The 14,535-nt window shown below is 32.5% G+C and overlaps 2 protein-coding genes across 2 annotated transcripts; one reads left to right on the plus strand and one right to left on the minus strand.

The window, feature by feature from the left end:
• Positions 1–1,210: 1,210 nt before the first annotated feature.
• ccl20a.4 (chemokine (C-C motif) ligand 20a, duplicate 4) lies at positions 1,211–3,197 on the minus strand. The gene is made up of 4 exons (XM_079877633.1): positions 2,939–3,197; positions 1,704–1,812; positions 1,505–1,582; positions 1,211–1,257 (listed from the first exon to the last, which is right to left on the minus strand). Exons 1-4 carry the CDS (start codon positions 3,012–3,014, stop codon positions 1,233–1,235), a joined length of 288 nt encoding a protein of 95 aa, XP_079733759.1. The 5' UTR covers positions 3,015–3,197; the 3' UTR covers positions 1,211–1,232.
• A 5,992-nt stretch (positions 3,198–9,189) lies between these two features.
• Positions 9,190–10,281, plus strand: ccl20a.3 (chemokine (C-C motif) ligand 20a, duplicate 3). The gene is made up of 4 exons (XM_079877632.1): positions 9,190–9,479; positions 9,702–9,801; positions 9,899–9,976; positions 10,079–10,281. Exons 1-4 carry the CDS (start codon positions 9,401–9,403, stop codon positions 10,119–10,121), a joined length of 300 nt encoding a protein of 99 aa, XP_079733758.1. The 5' UTR covers positions 9,190–9,400; the 3' UTR covers positions 10,122–10,281.
• Positions 10,282–14,535: the final 4,254 nt, after the last annotated feature.

Consider the following 14,535-nt stretch of genomic DNA (forward strand, 5'->3'; position numbering starts at 1 on the left):
GCTGTTTAAAGTGTAATTTGCAGTGCAATTACAAATATAATTTATAGATGGGAAACCAGTCAGAAAGTTCAATAGTTGCTATTTTCAAGCAAAAAAAGCTATTTTTCAGTCTTGTACTACGAGAGTAATTGTCCTGTATCTCCTAGAAGGAGGGAGATTAACGAGGTAGTGTGCAGGGTGAGTGGGATGATGATCTCAAATCAATTTGGAGGTTCTGCTCTGACATGAGTTGTAACTGTGTGCCAATGATATTTTGTGGCATTTTGGTAACTCGTTGCACAGCCCTCTGTTCCTCTCTTGTACAACTACCGTACCAGGATGTGATGTCAGTTCACTCTCCACTGCACATCGATAAAAGTTCTGAGGCAATCTTACTTTCTTTAATCTTCTCAGAAAATAAAGATGTTGTTGTGCTTTTCCAATGACAGTTGAGGTGTGTATGTATAGGAAAAAATCCTCTGTAATGTTCAACCCCAATCATTTAAAACGGGGAACTCTCTCCACAGCAACTCCATTTATTTCTCTCTCTCTTTTTTCTTGGTATTCAGAATGAGATTATTGTTGGAGCACCAGGCTGTCAGATTTTGTAGTTCGTGCCTATGCATACTCATCATTGTTCATGATAAAGCCAATATCATCTACAAATTTTGTTTGTTACATGGGCAGGTAGACCGTCATGAGTGAAGAGTGCATATAGCAGGGGACTCAACACACATCCACCAGTATTCAGGGTAAGACCTGACGAAGTGAATTTTCCTAGTCTGACATTCTGGGAACGGTTGGTTAAAAAGTCCAAAGTAATTACTACTAAGCTGGACATTGATGCTTTTGCTAGCACCAAACTTCAATGATTCATTTTAGGCTGCTGGCAAGTGGACACATACTGCCACCTACTGTCTACTTTGTGTCCTTCCAAACATTCACGTGTAACCCATAAAGTTTAAACATATTTCTATCTTGCCCAGCCCAGGTGTACTGCTGTAAAGATTTATTGAATGTTGAAATCCCAGAGCAACCTTGTGAGCATATTGTGAAAATACTTCAAACTAAGTCAACCTTATCAGAAATATTGCAGATGAAACAATAGCAGACAAAACAAAAAGACACATTGTTGCTGTCAAAACAACTTTTTTATTAATTAATTATAAAAATAAATTGTAATCAATGTGTTTCATGTTACTGTTGATTTGTTCAATTTAAGGTAACTTTAGACCGATTTGATGGAGTCCACGTTATGCTGAGTTCCTTTTTTTCTCCCTGCGAGAAACAAAATAAAACCGTTAAGAGAGGCTTCTCAAGATTTAACTTCAGCTAATTTACCAGTACATCAAAAAATACATCAAAAAATTACATTTGCACATTACAAAACCTTGACCTGGGTCAGGACTACGTTTGCCAGTTTAGTCATATTCACAGCTAAGGTTACATTTTGTGCTCAATACCATTCAATATATACACTGTTTTTAAGAAACATAAATGTAAGTGTGTGTAATGCTGAACTCACTGGATATGTGCGATGCCTTTCTGAACCCATAGATCATCAGGGTTAGCACAGATCAGTCTGTCCTTTACCGTAGTAAAACTGCAGGAAAGAGAATGTTCAAGATTAAGTAGATATCACAGATTATTCTTTCACATTGTTATGTAAGAACATTAATATCAGAGACATGTAATTTTAAGACAGAACCAGCGTTGGGACTCACATGACAGCCTCTATGTTGCAGGTCGTGGTAACGTCCTGTCGAGTGAAGTCTTGCAGCCGGTGAACAGGTAAAGGATGCGGTGAATACTTGGTACAGCACCTCATCGGACCTTAACACAAGACACACTCTCAGTTCATGTGGTATCATGATACCTCACCAACTAACCTGTCCCACAGGTTTATTCAAAGATTCATTAATCCACATTAATCCACTTTCCTGGTAAACTTGGCATTGTATATTGTGAATATTGTTGGCTCTGTGACATATTGCTTATGTTACCCTATTCAAAGTCACTTTGGGTAAAAACATCTGTTTAGGCAAGGTGAATAAGTAAAAAAAAAAAAAAACTAATAGATATCACCATACTTCACCAGTTGATTGATTAGTTTTTTTTTAATTTTATGTTTAAATATGCTAATGAGGTGTTATCTAATTAAATATGCACTAATTTGCATACATTTCTAGAACAAAAATCTGAACGTTGGATTAAGTCAGGTTCAAAATTCTTGTTTAATTTTTTTAAGAGTCAAGAGTCAAAGGTTTTTACAGAGGGGATTTTGGATATCTCTATTTATCACTCCACAAATAAAAAAATGCCAACAGCCAAAAAATAAATACATTTTCACCATTTCTTTAGGAATAAAATGTTGTATAAAATCAGGAAAATTATATATGAACAAACCCCTCAGTAAAAAAAAACCTTTAGAATATAGATAAGAATAAAACGGCCTTTAAAGATATATACTGTAATTGAAATCTACAGACGCAAAAAGATAAAGTGCTCTAAAAGATACAATTAAAAGTGTATTTTGGATATTTTCTTTCCACAAGTCTGAAAAAAAAAAAACTTTATGAAAAGCCAAAAAAGCCAAAATCTCAAAATTGATGCATGTGTCTCGTCTTAAACCCATACATGTAAATTTTAAATTAACTATAAAATAATGCATTTGAATCTGTATATGCACAGTAACATATTTGTGAAACCCATTTAACAATGCTAGAACCCATGGCATCTTGGAGTCATATGAAAAAGTATTCTTATTAAGTATTCTTTACTATTTCTAATTTTTTGTTCCACAGGCAGTGTCTCAGCTGTGGTAAACGTGTTCATCCTAAATGTGTAAAATATCTAAAAATGCAGATGGCTACATTTCAAGAACAGCCTTGTGAATTCAAAGCCCTGAAAAAACACTTGAAATGGAAGAGAATGTCTGATAGAAGTCAGTTTTACTCACTGCTTTGACTCAAAGTGACCCAGAAACACAGCAGCAGCAGCAGCGTCGATGACGTCAGGACCAGTCTGCTCATCATGCAGGGAAACAAGACGCTTATCGGTGAAAAATTAAATAAAAAGTGATCAAAAGTATTTGAAAGTGTTAGTTAGTGGATAGCAGCAGCAATGTTGAGGATGGTGATGATGAAGGGCACCCCCAAAATCAACATTATATAGCTGTTCATCAGGGGAATTTGAAGACCACATCATAGGGGGTGGAAGACAGGGGAAAATTACGGTGTTAAATATTAGTAGGTCGGCTAAATTCATATGCCATAAAGTGGGATGTTCCATCCCTCTAAATATATCAATTTGTGACATAATCACTGTCCTTTTTTTCTTTCTTTCTTTTTTAAAGTTATCATCAACGAAATTGCCAATTTAGACACTAATCATGATTAGAGCTGGTATATAATAAATTGAATGCAAAAAGTATGATCATAGTCACTGACTGCTACAAATATTAAAAAAGGCAGTTGCCTCATTTTAATATTGAACATTTGAAATACTATTTTAAGAATAGACTTTCTTTATTATAATTCTTTAAATAACTTGAAATTTAAAAAGTTAGATTAGGAAAAAAAAAAACGGTACCTAGGTAAACATGTAGATGGACTTTTTCCCTCAACATAAATGCTTAGAAAAAAAATTAAACATCAAAAAGATCAGAGACCAATGATAAAATGTAATTATACAGTACAAAAATGTAACAAATGTACAGCTCATGATGTATATAAATGTTTATTTAGCACAAAAAAAACCCTAAAATAAATTGTGCAAAAAACTAAATATGTTCAATGGAAATTAGAGCAATGTGGGGAAAAAAGGGGTAATTTTTAAATTCAATTCTGATTATTTTAAATATTTTATACTTGGCCTGCAGAAAGACAGCACTTTAAAAATATGTGATGTACTGTTTTTATTTGTAATGATATATATTTTTATATATACTAATAAAATAAACAAATATGGTAACACTTTATTTAACGTGTCCTTCATGTTACATTTATTTACTATCTATAGTAATAACTATAAATTAGGCATAATTACATGCAACTTACCCTAAACCAACCCTTATTCCTAACTCGAACCCTATAGCAAGTAAGGTAACACTTTATTTTACAGTGTCCTTGTTACATATGTTACATGTTACCATAAATTATGCATAATTACATGCAACTGACCCTCAAACAAATCCTAATCCTACCATAACCATTCATTTTAAGGTGTAATTATACAGTGTTACAGTGTAATTATACATTTAAGTACTAATTTTAAGCAACTACATGTACTTATATCTCAGAAAAAAAGGTACAAAAGCTGTCTCTGGGACAGTACCCTTCAAAAGGGTTCTAATATGTACCATTTAGGTACTAATATGTACACTTTTGGTACCAATATGTACCTTTGAGGGACTAATATGCACTCTTTAGGTACAAAGGTGTACCTTTTGAAAAGGTACCGCCACAGTGACAGCTTTTGTACCTTTTTTCTGAGAGTGTATAGTAAGTACATGTAGTTGCTTAAAATTAATCAGTACTTAAATGTATAATTACACTGTAACAATTACACCTTAAAATTAAGTGTAACCGTATATAATTACTATTACTCAGTATTTAAATGTCTAATTACACTGTAATGGGGACACATTAATTTCCTTCCCAATATATTCTAAACAAAGTCATGCAAATGTTCATTAAACATTAAACGGGGAACACACCAAAGAATCATTAGCTCAGTTTTTCATGAATTATTCTCTATTTCAATTGAAACTTTCTGAGGAAGGAAACAGTCATTCTTTGAAGGCAGCTGAGTTAATCGAGTTAAAATTTCCAAAATCAAATGAGACTTTCAAGATCAAATGAGGTCATGCTTTATATTAGGTGTCTTTAACTACTAAAAATACGTACTTGCATAAAAAAGAAATCTTGAGGTGAGATAAGGGTAAGGTTAGGGCCAGGTTTCATGGTGTGGTTTAAGGGTGGGTTAAGGGGTTGGTGTATTGCAGGGTTATTATCTTTAACCAAAACTAAACCCACCTGATTAAACCAGAAATAAAATAAATATAAATATTAGTTAAATTGAACTAAATTTAGAAAATTTGAAATGTTGCCTTAGCAATAAACTGAAAGAAATTTAAGTTGAAGCACTAAAATTAATAAAAAAAAATAAAAAATAAAAATAAAACTTACTTTTTGAAATAAAAATTAAACCTAAATAGCAATATTTAAAAATCAAAAACAATAAAAAATTACAAAAGCAATTAACAAAAGTACTCAAATTTAAACTAAAATTAACATGAGAGCTAAAAATATAAAAATAAAAGCCATTTCAAAATATTAATAAAACTATAATAAAACTCAAATAAAAACTCAAATAACACTGGTGTAGGGTCAACAATGCAATTATTTATGTATAAAAAAAAATGACAGATGTAATTAATTATAATTGCTTATAAAAATATAAGCACAATGTGAAAACATGTACCTACACAATAAGTGCGTTGGATCAATTGATTAATTTAAATCTTACATAGCATCTAAAGACACTTAATATAATGTGTGAGCCAAAACAATATAAATAACACATATAATTTAAACATTTAGACTAACATTGAGTGGTAACATTGAGTCCAGGAAATCTAACACTCATCACATTCTCTTATCGCAGCTTTAGATCAGTTCACAGCAATTGATGAGAAGAAACAGTAGGATCTAATGATCTAACTAATTTTTCTCCCCTGTTTTATAACATCATAAGTGTCTTTCATAGAATTTAAAGTCAAAATGTCAAGCAGCATGACACTTCTCTAAACCTGGAGGTGTAAATAAAAGAATCTAAGAATGTTTTAGTAAAATCGCTATGGAGAGCTTTTAAGTGACATTAAAATTGTTGTTTAAAGTCGTGCAACAGGACGGCTGTGGGTTTGAAGGGAAGTGATTCATTGCTAAAGGAGCCACTGTAAGGCTTTGTTCTCACTCTTATGACCTATTTCACTTTCTGATTTTAGGACAAGTTACATAAAACATTATGACCTAGAAAAAACATGAAAGTCAGCAACACCCGCATAAGAAACCACACGTTTAGCATGTGGAAATGAGGACGCCGCTGAATGTACGTAGTTCAGAGCGATCCATATGTGTGCATGTGTGTGGTTTTATCTAGTTATAAAATCACAAGACACAATACAATGATAAATCCATAATGCATTCACTCTATAACCAAAAGGTTAAGGTTTGAGTCCCTGTCCTGGTGGATATTCCCAGCTGCTAAAAGGTTCTTTGTTTCAAAAGTCCCAGGTCAAAGGGACCGTGACACTCTTTAGCCAATCATTATCGCTCCATCTGATCTGGCGTTTCCAAGCGGTTTGACAGTATGTAAAATATTCCATGCGCTGCTGTCTTCGAGAACAAATACAAATGTTGGTCAATAACACTTTAAATAGTAAAAATGTTTTAATTCAGGGGACCTTTTACCACAAGTTACATAAATGCATGGTAGCCAAGTAAAAAATTCTAATTTATCGACTTAATTAAAACTTTAAAATGGCAAACATTATTTCTGTTGACATAATAAAGTTGATGATTACATTAACTTAATATTGTAAGTAATTTAAACTCAAAATTCTGCATTAATTGATGAAAAAACTAAACAAGTTGCAGTAGTCCTAACTTAATGAAACTTTAGAGTCTTGATAACTTTAGTAATTGAACAGTGGATTTCTAGTTCCCAGCAAACGTTGCATAGGACTGGATAAGGCGAATAAAGATTGAAATTAAGTTTTTTAGTGAAAAAGTGTGTGTGTGTGTGTGTGTGTGTGTGTGTGTGTGTATGTGTGTGTGTGTGTGTGTGTGTGTGTGTGTGTGGTGGGGGCTTCACTCGTAATATGAAGTAGGGTTCTTGACTCAATTTTAAAGAACCCATACCAAAAAGGTTCTATAAGTAGAAATGTCTCAAATTATTGTATAATAGGTGTACTTTAATGTTCAATGGCTATTTCAATTTTGTTCTAGTGATGAAGTTTACAAGCTGTTAATTCATGAAACTAAATCAAAATCAAAAATAATAATTAAAACAAAATTATTTATTTAAAACTAAATCCATGATGGGCACCCCTAAAAGGTTGTCTATATGCACCTGAAAGAACCTTCTTCTATACAACCTTTTCTTCTAAGAGTGTATGAATACCAGCTTAATTTCTAAATATTATTATGAATTTCATTAACTCTCATCGGGGCAAGAACAATTCAATAGCTCCACAAAGGATTCTTTATTTTTTTAGTACTTTAAATTGCACGACCTATGGGCAACAACTGGAAATCAGATCGTAATGTGTGGTCATCAGTACAAAGAATAGTCCTAAGCCTTTCTAAAAAATAATTCCCCCACCACTTTTACAAGATTACTTAATAACCGTTAGTCAAATTTAAAGTGCCATGCACTGTAAAAAGTGCTAACATGCTATTTAACTTGATTTAACCCATAACTACTCATTTTTTAGGTATAAGTGAATGTATTTGTGTATAATATTGTAGTAGACTGAGTGCAATTCTATCCGTTCCAGTTGTTATCACTAGGGGTGTATGCTTGTGTTGGGTGGGAATTACCCGTTGCTGTAGAATGTTCTGTCCCGTTAGATAGTCAGGTCATGCTGGTGTAATCCTGTATAAGCTCAGTTATTAGTTAACCGACCCCCCTGCATTCCTCTCTTGTGTGTTTTTTTATATCAAGTTACCACAGATATATTAATACGTATTTACTTTATATTTCCAAAAGAAAACGCATCAAATTGTCACTGTAAATATTCAAGGGCTGGATATTGAAATTGTGGATTCTAATAAAAATTTGGAATCTACTTAAACTATAAGCTGGACTGTTGTGATCACATGATTTACTTATAAAGAGGGTCAGAGCCATATACATTTGCTGAGTCGACTGAGATCGTTTTGTGTGTTCCAGACTTTTAAAGTCTTTTTATGAGACTGTGGTATCATCTGTTCTTTAACGCTGTGTAGTATGTTGGGGTGGTGGGATTTCTGAGAGGGTATGGGGGAAAAAAAGACTTCACTAACTGATTAGGAGGGCTAGTTCAGTACTAGGGTGCCCACTGCCTTCTGCAGATGAAATTGGGCCAGAAAGGATGGTAAGGAAGCTGTCTTCCATTATTTCATAATCCCCCCCTCCTCTATGAAACCGTGTGGGATATGTGTAGCTCGTTGCTCAAAAGTGAGATATAGTAAGTCTTTCCGTTCATCTGCTGTAAGACTGTTTAATTAAAGTGATTTGCTGTACCATAGTGTTTGATTGGTTTAAATGTTTATATATATATATATATATATATATATATATATATATATATATATATATATATATATATATATATGTGTGTATATATATATATATATATATATATATATATATATATATATGTATATATATATATATATATATATATATATGTATATATATATATATATATATATATATATATATATATATATATATATATATATATATATATATATATATATATATATATATATATATATATGTATATATATATATATATATATATATATATCATTTTTTTTATTTATAGTAGGTCTATTGTTGCTGCTGTGACATGCAAATTCCTGTGACATGTAAATGCAAAAAATAATAAAATAAAAAAAATAATAAATTTTTTGGTTGATTCAGCAATAATAAATAATATTTTGACTTGAATAAAACCAGGTCATTTAGATGTTAGTTTTAAAAAAAAAATGTTTATTATTATTATTATTTTTTTTTTACCACAATACAAAAGAAAGAAAAAATATATTCAATGAATTGTTGATAAAAGTCATTGTTAATATTTAAGAAGTCATTTTGCATACCGCCAAAGCGATAAATGCCACACGCCCTTTAGGTCTAATTATACAGTGTTTTCATTCATTTACTATTACATAAATCTATTCATGTCACAACACCCTAGACAAAAGTAGACATTCAGGTTTATTTTAGGCAGATATCTGGTCCTGGATTTTTGCCTTTGTTCCAGTGACCTTACATTTTTTAACTAAAGGCATCTCGGAGTTTCCAACATTATTAATTTACCAGGAGGAAACCATTCAAATATGTTGGTGGATCACTCTCTCTTTCAGGAAGTCAACTAAAAAAAACCTCTGTTATTTCCCACAGGCCATTTTTTCCTCTGTGTTCTTCCTTGTTGCACCTGTTTGATTGACAGGCCAGATAAGCTCTCATTGTGGTTACATTCTATTAGTTTTTGTTGTTGGTATTTTTTCTACATCTGTATACGTATCGGAAAACCCTGTCGGTAGTTTCCATGTCCGACCTATAAAGGCAGCACACTCTCTTGCCCCATTTCACATCTGACTCTTGCTTTGAGGATCTCACACAAACACACACACACACAGAGACGATGACTCGGGTTTCAGCTAGCGTGCTCGTGCTGATGGTTGTGGCTCTCAGTGTACTCTGTACAGATGCCTCACCTCTGTGTAAGTACATCTTTCTTGCCTTTTTTCCATTAGTGGATTCATAATCAAGCTATTTGCACAGTCATGGATACATTTTTTAATTTTTACTCCTTTACTGGAATAAACGTTTTGTTTTTTAGGGACAATGAAAATCCATTTATAAATGTAAAAATGTTTTTGTAATTATTATTATTATTTAAAAACTCAGTAGGTGTTAACATGCTCGTATTGTTGTGTTTACAGCGTGTTGCAGAAAGTACACCAAAGGAATGATAAAAATGACATATATCAAAGGATATTCCATTCAGACCATCACAAGACACTGCCACATTGATGCTGTAATGTAAGTATAGGATGCATACTATTCATAGTGGATTATTCATTAAATGACTGATTCCTAAGGAAAAAAGAAAACTAAAAGATGCTTCCTCACCCCACAGATTCCACACAAACGGAGGCAGGAACATTTGCACAGACCCCTCCAAAGGCTGGGTGATGGAAATCATCCGTAAACTGAGGTAAACTTGCAGAGTTGTGATTGCTGTGGATACATAAGCACAAATTAATTGAACAACATTGAATTGAAGCTAATAATTCTGTCATTTATTTTCTGATTTTAGGGAAAAAGCGCAAGCAATCAACAAAAAACATTCAAAAGTCTAATTTGACCACATCTGAACAGATGTTGCTACAAGAATAATTCTTCATGGAGGAGGATCTATTTTTCTTTATGAAATCTGCATATTTGTATATGCATGTTATTTTATACTATTTGCTTGCTTGTTTAATTCAATGCATTAAAATTATTTTTTTACGTAAATTGAAAACTTGTGTTTTGTATTTAATTGCGGTTCTTGTCGCTCAAACTTAATAAAATTGCACAAAAATGAATAATAATAATTTAAATAATTTTAACTAGATACATATATGAGGTTCTTGTAGCTAAACTTAAACAATTAAACTGTACAAAAAATAATACCAATAATTTTTATAATTTTAACTAGATACACATATGAGTTTCAGGACAATAGCAGTAAAATAAATGCACATTAGAAGATGTAAGACACCATAACTTGAATTTGAATAGTTTACATATGACACAGACAAAGTGCACCCTAGTGAAAAAAGTATACTTTATTGTATTGAAATAAATTCCCTTTTTCAATAGTACATTGCAAATATTAAATAAGTATATTAGCATCATGCTTTTACCTATTTTAACAACACAACTTTTAACACACTTTAAAATAATTGTACTTTAGTATATTTTCTAAAAATATATATTAGAAAAATATACTTGTGAAAATTCTGTTAATTTTTTAAAAAGTGTATTATTTGCACTTTACTTAAAAATATATTTTAGGGATGTTTTTTTACTGTGTACTGAAAATGATCTTTGTAACAATGCATTGAAAGTATACTTTCAAAATACATTATAGTATACACTAGTTTATTGTACAAAGTATAGCTTTGTTTATCAATATGCATTTGTTATTGAAGACAAAGTGTGCAATTTGTAGTATTTGAATAAGCCAAAGGTATTACTGAGCAAATACTTTTTACTCAAATATAATACACTTATGGTATATTGCTTGTTTCGAAGACACTCGTAATAAATTTGCAATGTACTTGTAACACAAATAAAGCACACTTTAATATCACTAATCAAGCATGTAATTAGTCCCTACACAGGCATATAGGCCTACTTAAAGTATACTTGAAGTTGTTCCAATTTAATACACAAAAGTACACTAAATACACAAGTTATGCTTTACTACAGTTTAATTACAACTAAAATATACTTAGTACAAAATGAGTTGTTCCAAAATAGCACACTTCAAGTTAACTAATCATTAACACACTTGAAGTCTACTGAATTTGTCTGGCTGCAAGTATACTTAGAATTTTTTTTTTTCACCAGGGCATATTGAAAGTGCAGATGAATTTATGCTGTGATTGAATAAAGGAGAGGAATTAATTTGAATAATGTGCTGTGACTGGACAGAGAACGAGAGCATGAACGAGATGATAGAAAGTTGATTAAAGGCTTAGGTGAAAAATTCCCCATACTCTACATGCTTCAGATCAGGGAAATAACCTTAAAGATTGGCTATGATCATCTAAGAGGAAGCGCTGGAATGCAGAACAACTTCTCTCGGGGTTAAGACAAACAAACCTAGAAAGATAAGCTGTCAAGTGAATGCTTAGTTACACGCATTGTTCTTCTCTTGCGTGACGAACTTTACACACAGGCCTACAAAGAAAAATAAATAATAATCAGACAGAAGTTCCACATGGTGTCGCCCTACTCTATGAAATAAAACATTTTGATTTAAAATTGTCCTAGACCAGCGACTGTAGCCTCTTATCGTCAGACAATCAACAATAACAACAGATATATTAATAAACTCAGCTGTTAATTCAATCTTCTATCAGACCTGCAGTGTTTATGAGGTATTTCTTCCTTTCTTTCTCATGTGACAGTATGAGAGGAACTAACAGATAGAAAGGCTACAAGGTGCTCAAAATAAATGACAGTAAATGAGCGAAGAAAAAAAAAAATCTGATTTATCTGATTATGAAGTGAAAGTTCAACTAATTGTCTACTGTAAATAAAAAATCCAAGTAAATGAGAACGAGGAAGAAAGACAATTCCCCTGCAAACTTCATTGTTGACCGGAGTGAGAGTAAATCAGGCTACAGTTATCTCATACTGATAAGAAGATATAGGCCTATGCGAATATACAGAAATACACGAGAAAACATAAACTAAAGAATAAAGAGACAGACTATTTAACTCAAAAATGAAAATTTTGTCATCATTTAGGCTACTCACCCTCACGATGATCTAAACTCGTATGATTTAAAAGCAGATTAAAGATTACACTGAATGGGTACGGAAGCCAACATCCAAAAATATAGCCTAATTTAAGACGCATATTCTATGAAAGTATATTTCCAACTTTACTAGATTAACACTTTGACGTTGAAGCTGAATATGGAAACCTCACACAGCCAAAACGTCATTGATTTTTCTGATTATTGGGGAAAAAAATATGAAAATCTTTTTATCTTTCTCCTTTTTCTTGTGCAGTATTGGGGTAAGCATTACAAGTAACGTGAGGTGCGTAATCAGATAACTTTTTTCAAGTAACAAGTTATGAATTACTTTTAAATTTACAACAAAATACCGGAGTTACTTTTTCAAATAAATAACTCAAGTTATTTTGTTTTCACATTTATTGACTGACAGCTCTCTTGTCCCCATGTTGAGAGAAATCAGGAGTAAGTGCAGAGGTGTTGTGTGCGCTGTGTGAATATGGTGGTTAGTAGTTGTAGACTAAATGTGAACACGCATTTACTCATTTCACATGCAGAAAAAGAGATTCAGTATTCCTCAAAATGAAACTCAATACGCAAACCTGCAATAATTAAATAACACAAATATAGCCTACTTTATGTATTTAATCTCACTTTATTAACCAATGTCTTTGCTGATTATATTCAATGATACAGTTCAACCAAACCAATAATCAAAAATGACTTTAGTTAAACATCACAATTGTGTTTTTATTTTATTTTTATTATTATTATTTTTATTGCTGACATTCTTCTGCAATCCAGAAAGGCAGCACAGCTGAAAGGTTTGTTTCAGCAGCGCCCTCTACTGTACAGACGTGAATTTACATTTTTCCTTAAGCCTGAGGCTTATTCATTTCACTTTTGGTGTAAAAGGGCCTTTACATTTGCCAAAAATTAGAATTTTTTTTTTTTTTTTTTTTTATTAATTAAAAAAGCAAGCCCAGACGAGGCTAGAAAAGTAACGTAAAAAAAAAACACAAAAAAAAACAGACACGTAATGCATTACTTTACATTAAAAGTATGCAATTAGTTAGTTTTTTTAGGGAGTAACACAATATTGTAACACATTACTTTTAAAAGTAACTTTCCCCAGCAGTATATCTCTTAGGCTACATACATTATATATAGGCTACAACAATATAAGTATGCTACATACATAACACTAAAATCTAAAATTCAACTTTTGCTATTAAAATTGAATAGCGCACTATTTACTCATTTTATGGACCATTTTTCTATTTCAGAGCTATTTCTATTTCAATTAAAGGGAATTATTCATAATTGGCTGCTTCTAGAGAATTTTGCCCCCAAAAGTACATCACACACACACACACACACACACACACACACACACACACACACACACACACACACACACACACACACACACACACACACACACATCCTGCAGCTGAGTTGTTTAATTACCAGCGATGCTCTCATGACTGGCGATGACATCATTGCCTCGGTCCTCTCTGCACGGCTGCACACACAGAGGACTTCCTGCTGAATAATGGAGAAACACACACATTCCAAAACACCCACACACACAAACAGGAACACGGCAACAAAACAGCTCCACTGCCCAGCTCTAATCTTTCCTTTTATGCAACAGTGAACAGCAAACTTTCCCCGTCACATGAACTCATTCACATGTTTGCTGTCCATATTAGCCAAAACTCTTTTAGAGCTAAGCATTCATATCTATGATTGGCATTTCAGAGTTTCAGAGTTCACATCTTGGTTCATGTAATGTGAATAACGCATATGGTCATATGGGATAAGCCCATCGATATGTCAAACCCTCATCCTATTTAAATAAGAAATAAAAAAAAAACTGCACTCATCAAGCCATTTATTGGGGCCCTTAAAAATACACTAGCACTGAGAATAACTCAGACAGACAATGTCATTCTGCATTACTTTTGATTATTACATTTACAGCTCCAGGCAAGGAGGTGAGATCCCGGCGCTGCGGATCTGTGTTCAAACAGAGCTGTGCAAGAAACGGACTCCTTTAGGGCTCCAAAACAACCATAAAACTGCAATTGCTGGGTTTATTGAACTCATGACAGTTATTTATTACAGTATAGGTTCCTATACAATTTTATAGCATTGAAGATCATGCAATAACAACCAATTCTGAGTGTCAATTCTCAGGGAATCCCTTGGTTCACTCAGCTTACGAGGTTTAAGAATTTGCTCTTGAAAATTT

This window comes from Squalius cephalus, assembly GCF_949319135.1.
Source record: "Squalius cephalus genome assembly, chromosome: 7".
NCBI classification, from domain to species: domain Eukaryota; kingdom Metazoa; phylum Chordata; class Actinopteri; order Cypriniformes; family Leuciscidae; genus Squalius; species Squalius cephalus.